This window comes from Ramularia collo-cygni (assembly GCF_900074925.1).
Source record: "Ramularia collo-cygni strain URUG2 genome assembly, contig: RCC_scaffold06, whole genome shotgun sequence".
NCBI classification, from domain to species: Eukaryota; Fungi; Ascomycota; class Dothideomycetes; order Mycosphaerellales; family Mycosphaerellaceae; genus Ramularia; species Ramularia collo-cygni.
This window is the reverse complement of record NW_019716260.1, coordinates 1,564,947-1,575,064: the sequence shown is the minus strand read 5'-3', so window position 1 is coordinate 1,575,064 and position 10,118 is coordinate 1,564,947. Positions and strand designations below refer to the sequence as shown.

The following is a 10,118-nucleotide window of genomic DNA, read 5'->3' as shown; positions in this document are numbered from 1 at the left end:
TAGATAAAGAGGCTATATCGGAAGCGCCCGTATAATAACTAAAAATCACCGCTAACCTCTCGGAACGGTTATATTCCGAGGTAGCGTAAGTAGTGTACCTTAGTTCTACTAAAAAAAGATTGTTGCAGAGTTGTCGCTAAAAGCGCACCGTACAACGCCTAAAATCCGTTGGCCTATCGGCCAATTCAAGGCATTCGGCAGAAAGTGACGAACCTTGTCACCTCGTGGAGTGGACAGCCACTTCTCACGGTTGTGGGGATGATTAACCTGCCGGCGGAGAGAACACATCTTGGCTGCAATGGAAACCCACCAGACGTCAAGACCAAAATTACAGAGAACATCCGCTCCGGAGGCAAGAAAACGGAAACGGCCGCGGGTGCCCTTTGAACAGCGGCAGAGGGCCAAGATAGCGTGTGCTCCCTGCAGGCGTCTCAAGGAGAAATGTGACGGCTGTGTCCCTTGCCAACGATGCATGCGCTACAAGCGAGAGTGCGTTGCTGTGCCGTGTGCGGATAATGCTGAGGGTGACTTGCCTGGAGACGAGCGAGTGCACTCGGCGGAGAGAATCCGAAATCTTGAATTCATTGCTCGTCACTATTCGGATGATGATTCTCTCTCAGATGAGACCCTACGACGGATCGTGTTAAGCCTCAAGAATGAGCCGAACGGTGCAGACGCTCCACAACGTCTCCAAGATGAAGAGGAACTTACTCTGGACCAGGAACGCTTCACAGTCAAAGCGCTGTCGCACAGCGTTGCTCATTACTCCGGTGAGCTATCTCACTGGAATTTCTCGGAGCGTGTTCGAGCGCAAGCGAACAAGCGCTTGAGCAATGTCACGCCCGTGGGCAATCAGCAACAGTCCAACACTGTTCTGGAATACTGGCGTGTGAATCATCTCAAGAGCAGGAGTACGGCCATTAAGCAGCTCATGGCTGGTCTCCCGCCAAAACCGGTCGCGCTGTACTTGGTCAAAGTGTATTTCCAACATGCTCAGATAAATACATTCTTCGTCGAGGAAGCCTGGGTCCTGGCAAAGCTTGATGTCATGTATGGTAGTGGCGAGGCGTTATGTGGCGACGACGCAGCATGGCTGTGCACGATACTGGGCGTTCTCGCGGTTGGAACCGAGTTTGTTCACATGGAGGGCAATTCCGAGCAGACGATAGCGATGGGGGACAGCAATGGGAGTTCGGCTGCCGTCGCCGCAGGCGTTTCTCTTTACAAATCGGCAGCAGAGCTGGTTCCCGATGTTATCACAATAGCTTCGGTCGAGAGCGTACAGGCTTTCTTATCTCTAGCACACTACGCCCTGCCATTGGATGCACATGGATTGGCGTATACTTATCTGGGTCTGGCCCTGAAGATGGCGGTACAAAATGGTATGCACCGCAAATACATTGGAAACCTAGGCCCTGAGATGGTGGATCTGAGGAACCGGCTGTGGTGGACGGCATACAGGCTTGAGAAACGCGTGAGCATTCTCCACGGCAGACCGGCTTCCATCTCCTCCAGCGAAATCGACGCTGAGTACCCTTCAGACGTCATCCTAGGAACCATAAACACATCGAGGGTATTGGAGAATGCCATGACAAAGATTACAGATTGGCTAGGGGACATTGCGGTAATCATCCATATGCTTCGCCGGAGTCCGAGGCATCTCCGTCGCGCATATTTTGAACGGATGATGCAGGTCCGTCACAGGTATGTGCAGTGGTGGCAAAATGCAAATTTCCCAGCGCCGGCGTCGAGTCCTCGCGCGATTGCCCATATCCATATGTCCCACCACCTGAATCTTATCTTCCTTGGCCGACCGTTCATATTCCATTCACAACGACCAAATCCACCGGGCGAAAGCATAGACAGCGCCGGTTCTCCCCACGATCAAATTGCTAAGCTCGTCCACGATGCAGTAGACTCCGCCGAGCAAATCGTCAACATAGCATCGGGCCTTCGCGCTGGCGTCGGATTGGCTAGGTCCAGCTACATGGAGTTTTCTTCCTGCAGGGCAGCTGTTCTTGTGCTTTTGGCACAATGTCTCAACGAGCAGTCTAGCAAAGAGCTTCGCGTCAAGCTTGCGGATGGCATGAGGTTGATCAAGCACATGGCACCTGCCAATGAAAGTACTGCGTCCGAGGCATCCCTCATCATCGCAGTTGAAGCTGCTATCCGGCAGCTTGATTCTCGTAGAGAGGCCAGGACCAGCGATGAAATTCCAAGATCCCAAGACAACTTTTCAAGCTTCATGGAATGGGCCACAGGGTTTCAGAACGACGACAGCAGCCGCATCCCAGCCTTGCCAGCGGACAATGGCAGCTCCAAGACTTCGACGCGAACCTGTGAGATCCAGGAAACCTTTGCGGAAGTTGGATGGAGTCCTCTAGATCTTTCGATATTGGAAGGCGAGCCAGGATCTGCAGGCTTTGACTCTTACCACTTCGAAGATGCGTTCAGCATTGCTCATACCGGGGAAGGCGAACTGTTTGGTGAATCTTCCGCATGGCAGTGACGCGCTCGGCGTCTCTTCGAATCGCGCATTTAGCCCTTATCATGCCATGCGTACGGAAGCTCGGGTTCTCAGGGCTTCGGTGTAGGTGGCGCCATTCGAGCCAGGTCTTGCTTCCAGCAGATCACTATTTAGCATTTCTACGCATCGGGGCGAGCTTCGCAGCCTTGAGGACTGCACCTAGCCAATTTTCCGGCCACTCCAGACAAAAGCGGGACGGCAAAATGTCGCTCTGCTTTTGTTCTATATCACCCCGATTGCCAAGGGCTACCTGGTATGTATGCATACATCGACCACCGGGCCGGTCACCAGGCTTGACCATGACTCATCAGTTCATCGATGCATGTCTTGCTATAACGCGTGGACAACGTCTACTGGATCTCATGATATAAATACGGTCTGCTCCTTCTCCAGTATCTGTCTTCAACATCTTCACATCACCTCCCTCAGCTTTCGTATACAAGATGGCAAGTTCCAAGAATGTTGTCTTCGACGTTGTCGGCACACTTGTCGGCTATGCAGAACTGTTCGATGCCATTGACGCTCGGCTGGGCGACCGACTTCGAGCAGAAGGCATCAAGCCGTCCCTACTCGGATACTGTTGGATAGAAGTGGCGGAGAGGGAATACACCTACCTCTCCATGAGCGGACTGTACAGGGGTTACGCCGAGGTCTTCACGGCCATTTTCTGGCGCATGCTCTACAAAGCTGGAATAGAAGAACCTCGCAAGTTTGCGGATGCAGAAGATCTCGCATTCATAATGGAGGGATTCAAGAAGATGGGCTTGCGACCTGGAGCCAAGGAGTGCATCTCCAAATTGAGGGACGCTGGATTCACTGTGTGGGCATTCACCATGGAGGATCTCGGTCGAGTCGGGACCTGCTTTGCTAGTGGTGGAGTAGACATGCCTGCAGAGAACCTCTTATCCTGCGACACGAGCGCGATCGGGAAGCCAGACCCGGAGGCCTACAAGCCGTTGCTGAAGCAGCTCAGCACTCCCGGGAAACAAGCTCCATGGTTTGCGGCGGGACACATGTGGGACGTGAGCGCTGCGAGGAGGAATGGGTGTGTATTGGTTGACGCGACTGTAAGACCATTGCTGACACATGGTGTAGATTCAGGGGAGCGTATTGTTCCGTATGGGAGCAGGAACCACTCACAGATTTGTTTGGCGAGATGGATGTCCTCTCGGACACGCTTCCCGAGATGGCTGACAAGATCATTGCTGCAGAGTCCGCCAGCTCCGAACGTAACAGCTAGTGGGTTAGAAAGAAGCAAGAACACGGCGATAACTGTCAGCTTTCCCTCTCGCACTGGCTCCAACTCTTGTGCTCAAATTGAGCATAGGGCTACAGTATTGCAAACACTCAAATACATGGTGTGAAGCTTGAACACATCTCTCAGATCACAATCTTTCTCGATTTATCGCGATATTGCCGGATCCTGTACCGCCAGTTTCTTTTGTTAGTAAATCCAACACTCCCGTGGAGTTCGATGTTGCAGCTGCCATGTCTTAAAGTTCTCGCCCTGCATCCACTCTCTGCTCATAATTCGAAACCTGCAGAACATGCACTCAAGGTACCTCCCACCACGCGTGGCGCCACGATAGGCGTGTGAGTCTGGCCGCCGGCCCGGGGCACATCATGCCATCCGCGATGTGGAGAACGATTTGTGGATGTGGACGTTATTTACCCAGCGTGAACGCAACAATCGACATCGCTGGTCACGACAACTGATACCAACATTCACCATCATGAGTTTTCCAGTTTCAAACGCTACGGTCCCATTCTGGCGCACGCAGCTCGACGAACTAGACAATCATCGCACTACATCTGAACTTCCATCAGAAGCCGATATCGTTATTATCGGTGCTGGATACAGTGGAGCTTCCCTTGCCTACCATCTACTCGAGCAACAGTCAAAGCCCTTGAAGATAGTCATTGTCGAAGCCCGCGAAGCATGCTCTGGTGCGACGGGGAGAAACGGTGGTCATTTGAAGCCAGACCCATATTTAAGAGCTGCCWCGGCTCTCAGGACCCATGGAAAGGAGGCGGCTGAGGAGGTGGCCTCCTTTGAAGCTCGCCAAGTGAAGGTGATCAAAGAACTTGTAGAGAAGGAGAAGATCGACTGCGATTTCGTTGTCACGCGAGCATCCGATGTCTGCTTGTTTGAAGGAGCTCGAGCAAGCCTGAAAAGTGGACTAGATCTCCTGAATGCTGCAAATATCTCGACAGCGAGCGAAGTTTTCTACAGCGATGAGCGTACTGCAGAGGGTGTAAGTCTTGTGTAATCTGCCAGATGAGGTCAGATTCGCTGATATGCAGAAGGTGTCCGGCATCAAAGGTGCCAAAGGCTGCTTCACGTACACCACAGCTCACCTCTGGCCTTATAAGCTTGTTCTCCACCTCCTCAAGAAAGCCATCTCCTCAGGCGTCAACCTTCAAACCAATACGCCGGTTCAATCAGTCACTTCGAATAGTGAATCTTCTCCGAGACTATGGAAAGTGAACACTTCACGAGGAACTATCAAAGCTTCGAAAGTCCTCTACGCCAGCAACGGATACACTTCCGGCTTGTTACCAGAGTTCTCAAGAGCCATTGTACCCGTACGCGGGCTTTGCTGTCGTATCGTAGCTCCCAAGGCTCATGCACCTTTGCTGTCAAACAGCTACATCCTCAGGATAGCTCCTCAAGAGTACGATTATCTCATTCCGCGGACCGATGGAAGCATTGTCGTTGGCGGTGCTCGTCGAGACTTCTACACTCAACTGGATCAATGGTATAATGTTGTGGATGACAGCAAACTGATCGAACCTGCTCGGGACTACTTTGACGGATACATGCAAAGACACTTCAGGGGCTGGGAGGAGGTAAGTTGAGCTTCGATGTTACTGTGAATCGCGTCTTCTAATGATGTCTATAGAGCGGTGCCGTGACCGACAAAATCTGGACAGGCAGTGAGTCTCCTTCATTCCGGTTCAGTCTCAAACACGACCAGGCTAACGTATGGTAGTAATGGGATATTCAAGCGACGGCATGCCTCATGTCGGTGAAGTTCCAGGCAAACCCGGCCAATTCGTCTGTGCCGGCTTCTCGGGCCACGGAATGCCACAAATCTTCCTGTCTGCGAAAGCAGTGGCATGTATGACTCTTGAAGGTCGGAACTCAGAAGATGTTGATCTTCCCCGGTTATACCGCACGTCTCAGGTACGTCTAGATTCCAAGCAGGATGCGACGCTGGAAGCGTGGAAAGCCGATGCGAAGGTCAGGGGGGAGGAGGTCAAGCCAAGATTGTGAAGGCCCGGGTAATCGTGATCTTTAGGAACTATGGCACTCTGAGTGAAAACTCCAAAATAGTTCAAGGAGAGCATGTCTTCTGTTTCTTGGTCAGGTAGGTTGGTCCAGAGCAAGCTCGTTGTCCCGTCCATGCGCCTTGAGTGGACGTACGCGATGAGTTTTCCATATGCCCAGTCAACACGTACACGTAGGACCTCCTTATGGATGAAGCCAGGGCCCAGGTGAGTGGGCGATCGTTTGCTTCATCCATTGTATCTATCCGCCTCTCATAACTCGCTGCGCACATGGATTGTGGTCTTGGAAGCTATGCGGACGTCGGTTGAATGAATTAATAGCTGTTATATTGAGGAAGAATTGCCTTTGCACGGACTCCTGTCTCGCGTCGATGCCTCAACTCATGTCTTTCAGATGCATGGTTTCAAGCCAAGGTCAGCCAGTTTGCAGCACGGCGACGACACCTGAGTACTTCTCTACATCGAGGCGCGACTGTTTCGGACTGGATCAGCGTAGTGCGCTTGTCCTTGCTGTCGAGCAAAACTTCGGGTGCTCTGGTTTTGAGGGCCGCACGTGGAATCAGGTTGTGGAGATATCGACGCGACACTGACATTTCCTCGCGTGATGACGGCGACTTCTTCCTTAATCAATGGAACCGCGTAGAATGTCATCTCCGCCGAGCAAACAAAAATCGATCCGAAGCCGCTTCAGCATTTCGAAGCGTCGTCATTCTCTCTTCAACTCATCAACAACATCACCCAACCTCGACCATCACCTCTCCATCACCTCTCCATCACTTCTCCATCACTTCTCCATCACCTTTCCATCAACACTTCATCTTCTGTTCGCTGATTCAAAAGTTCCAGCCGCCGAACACCATATCAACATGTCTCTCGATTCCGCTCGCGATTGTGCCGACTTTGCAGGGCACATCATGGAGACTGACGCTGCTGATGATGCCATCACCACCGACACCGTCCATCCGCTAGAAGTAGACATGAATCAGCTCGGCCTCGACGCTGTCGCCGTCGCGGCAACCACTCAGCCTCCCCACACTCCGAACAACCTAGCCCCTGAGCTCAAGCTGCAGATCGCGTCCAACCTATCGATGGCCCAGGTCATGAAGCTTCGACAGATGAGTTTGAAATTCAAGGAACTCGTCGACGAGCACCAGGACACGATTGCGCAATCTAGAATTAAATCGTCACTCGCGTACATCGACGACTTCATCAAGTCACACATTACCTACAGCGCCAAGAATGTGAACGGCAAGAGCGCCTTCATGACCGCACTCACTGCATTCATCAACTTGCGCGGTGTTGTGAAGCCTAGCCTCTGCTTTGAGTGGATGRAACTCATTGAATGGTTCATTGCGACCTGGAAGATTAGACTCACCCTGGAGAACGAATCTGAAAAGGATGAGGTCCCCGCTGAGGACTCTGAGGAGATCGAGTCTCAACAGCCTGACATGAACGACGAGGCTGAGCATCGCGAACACAAGATGGATCCGCTTCAAGTCGCCATCTTCAATCTCGCGCGTCTCCACGCTCACTATCATGTCAGGGGATGCGATTTGGAGGAGGAGAGTGTTATCTTCTACCAAGACAAGTGGCTGGCGATCCCGCCCAAGATTGTCGGACTGCAGTCTGTTGTGCAGATGCACGTCGTGCTCCAAGACATCGAGGCCGGCGCGTGGATACCTGCCAAGGTCTTCCAGCAGTGTCCTGTCCTGAGCTGTGAGGTAGACGCACCACCCACTCCATACGGCATCTACGCAGACCCATTCTGGGACGCCATCGAGGAGGATAATAAGAGAGCGAAGGCGGAAAAACTGGCGCGTGAGGAACTGGAGCGCGCCGCCATCGCGGACGCTGCGGCTGGGTGGACTCTTGTTGCGAAGCCACCCCGTCGCAGTAAGAAGCAAGTGGCCAAGACCAGCGCTGCTTTGGACCCTCAGAACCTGGCTCCCAGCAAGCCTGTGACGGAGTACCCCGAGGGAATGCCTGACCCCGACAAGGAATCCTACGATGAGTTCAATGACCGGCCCATTTTCTGCCCCGAGTACGGCATCTATTACGAGCAAGAAGACTCTGAGGCTCTGGCGTCCAAGTTCCAGAGAATCTTTGGCGTTTCTGACTTGCTGGAAGGTACCCCTTTTCGGCACTTCGTCAAGTCAAAGTGGGCATACGAGATGGTGGTGGAGGTTCTCAGTGGGCAGATTGAGCCGAGCTTACAGCAAAAGGCCGCGATCTTGGAGGATTTGTACATCTATTGAGGAAGGACACTGCTGCGTGGGGTGAAACTGGAGTCTGGAGGGAGGGAGAACCGAAGACTTTGCTTCATTCAATGGGTGGAAAGTACATGGAATCGGGAATTTGGTTGGAGACTCTTGCTGGTGAATAGGGATGCGACTGCCAGTGAGGGACGTGGAATGGGAGATTGCCGAGGTTTCTCATTGTGAATCGACGAGGCCGCTCGCTGTCAGGTCTCCATTCATAAAAGCGACACAACGTATGGAGAGTGGAACCGGTGAAGGGTCGGGCATCTTTGATTTTAGCGGATAGGGTAGCAATCTTCGGATCCCACAGTTTCTCGAAGTGGCAGTCGCAGTCGTGATTCGCACACGGACAGCGTTTCGGACGAGGCAAACTCCAAGCGAAAGCCGTTAACTTTCACTCGGAAGAACGCTCAATTTTCTTTCCAACTCTTCCACGGCCCATCCTTCATTTTTCTTCGTCTTAGCGTCCATCTTCATAGGCTCCACACAGCCAATCGCCCGTATCAAACCTTCTTTCCACTCTTTCTTCTCTTTTAACGAATTCACAATTAATCTTGACAACCTCGGACCCATTCCCAGATCCAAGAAGATCAACTCCTTTCCCTCATTGCTGTTGAAATGCTCTTCATATATACCTTGCACGCATTGCGTGAAATGGATTGGCTGCCGAATCATCGTCGCCCAATACTTTGCGTTCAGGGGAGTGTCCGCACCGAGCTTCACTCCAAGACAAGACCAGTGATTAATGCCGGATACTACTTTTGCTTCCCGCCCATCACTCGAAATAGTAGGCATAAAGTCTTCAGGTCGCTCACGTATGCGATCCGTAACGGCACCAACATGCGAAGAATGCATGCCAAATTTCATGTCTCTCCGCTGAGTATCAATGGATGCCTCCGCCAAAATCTCCTGCGCTCGGTCCAAGATCTTCGCGGTTCCTGARAGGATTGTGGAATTTGGGTGAGGGTATCCTGACACTTCTGCATCGCCCGCAGCACCGCCCTGGACGAGGATCCTAACTGTCTCGGATGGAGGCGCTTTAACTGTGAGCATACCACCGGGCTCGGGGACCAAGGAGGTATCTTGATAAAGAGCCTCGCGGCGCGCTTGGAAGTCGATTGCAGATGATAGAGACAACGATCCCGTGAAGAGAGCTGCGATGAACTCTCCTAATGAATAGCCAACGACGCTCGAAGGTTCAATGCCCCGTGCTTGGATGGTATGAGCGAGAGCGTACTGCGAAGCTTGGATTACGTGGGATGCCAGGGGTGTGGTTGGTTCATTGTCTCGTGACTCACTCGAATCGAACCCGGGAACGGAAGCTGGTCTTGGAGCAGACTCTGCGAGGTAATCCGCCAAGGATATGGTGGGTCGGCGTGTTCGCGTCTTTGTGTAGTGGGAAGCTATTGCATCCTCAAAGTCGTGGATTGAGTTTCGAAAGACAGCGGAGGTCCTGAACAGATCTCGGGTTGCCTCGAGCGGGACATAGCCTAGACCTGCGAAGCAAAAGACCACATGCGAGCTGTTGGCGGATGTGGTTTTATTAGGTATACTGATCGAGCTATATTGACCGCGATGCTGTAAAGCTAGCCATGGTCCGCGTGTCACGTTTGGTCGTATGTGTAATAATGCCGAAGTACTGAACATTGGGAAGGAGATCTCAGTGCATCAGAAGCGAATTGAATAAATGCCTCGTTAGCATGGTAAGTGTTGCGTTTACGGCTTTTCTGGGTCCTCTGGCCGTACCAGAAGAAGGCCATGACTTCACCGCCCGTGACGTCAAAAGTCCTGCCTCCTTCTGGTGTAGTTCGAATGTGCTCAAACTATGAAGGGAACCTCCAGCTTAGATTGAGATTCACATAGCATCTTGTTATTACCACGCCAGAATGCCTCTCCGTTGAACTGCTGCGCAAAGACATTTGCCGTTTTTTCTCGTTTGCTGTGTGTCGAAGCGGTGCTTCGTGCCATCAGGAAGTCGACGTCGAGCGGACAGTCACGCGATTCAGCATTACCTCCAGCTAGGTTTCCATACTGTAGATCAT

The 10,118-nt window shown here is 52.2% G+C and overlaps 5 protein-coding genes; 4 read left to right on the top strand and 1 right to left on the bottom strand.

Moving 5' to 3' along the window:
• Window positions 1-472: 472 nt before the first annotated feature.
• Window positions 473-2,509, top strand: RCC_04970 (uncharacterized protein; the record flags this gene model as incomplete). The annotated part of the gene is made up of 1 exon (XM_023770246.1): window positions 473-2,509. One exon carries the CDS (start codon window positions 473-475, stop codon window positions 2,507-2,509), a length of 2,037 nt encoding a protein of 678 aa, XP_023626014.1.
• Window positions 2,510-2,970: 461 nt separating this feature from the next.
• Window positions 2,971-3,767, top strand: RCC_04969 (related to 2-haloalkanoic acid dehalogenase; the record flags this gene model as incomplete). XM_023770245.1 has 2 exons in its annotated part: window positions 2,971-3,572; window positions 3,623-3,767. 2 exons carry the CDS (start codon window positions 2,971-2,973, stop codon window positions 3,765-3,767), a joined length of 747 nt encoding a protein of 248 aa, XP_023626013.1.
• A 493-nt stretch (window positions 3,768-4,260) lies between these two features.
• On the top strand, window positions 4,261-5,804 carry RCC_04968 (related to oxidoreductase; the record flags this gene model as incomplete). XM_023770244.1 has 4 exons in its annotated part: window positions 4,261-4,782; window positions 4,835-5,377; window positions 5,431-5,464; window positions 5,521-5,804. The coding sequence occupies 4 exons, from the start codon at window positions 4,261-4,263 to the stop codon at window positions 5,802-5,804; spliced, it is 1,383 nt and encodes a 460-aa protein (XP_023626012.1).
• An 880-nt stretch (window positions 5,805-6,684) lies between these two features.
• Window positions 6,685-8,073, top strand: RCC_04967 (uncharacterized protein; the record flags this gene model as incomplete). Its single annotated transcript, XM_023770243.1, has 1 exon — window positions 6,685-8,073. The coding sequence occupies one exon, from the start codon at window positions 6,685-6,687 to the stop codon at window positions 8,071-8,073; it is 1,389 nt and encodes a 462-aa protein (XP_023626011.1).
• Window positions 8,074-8,463: 390 nt separating this feature from the next.
• On the bottom strand, window positions 8,464-9,723 carry RCC_04966 (uncharacterized protein; the record flags this gene model as incomplete). The annotated part of the gene is made up of 1 exon (XM_023770242.1): window positions 8,464-9,723. One exon carries the CDS (start codon window positions 9,721-9,723, stop codon window positions 8,464-8,466), a length of 1,260 nt encoding a protein of 419 aa, XP_023626010.1.
• Between the last annotated feature and the right edge of the window lie 395 nt (window positions 9,724-10,118).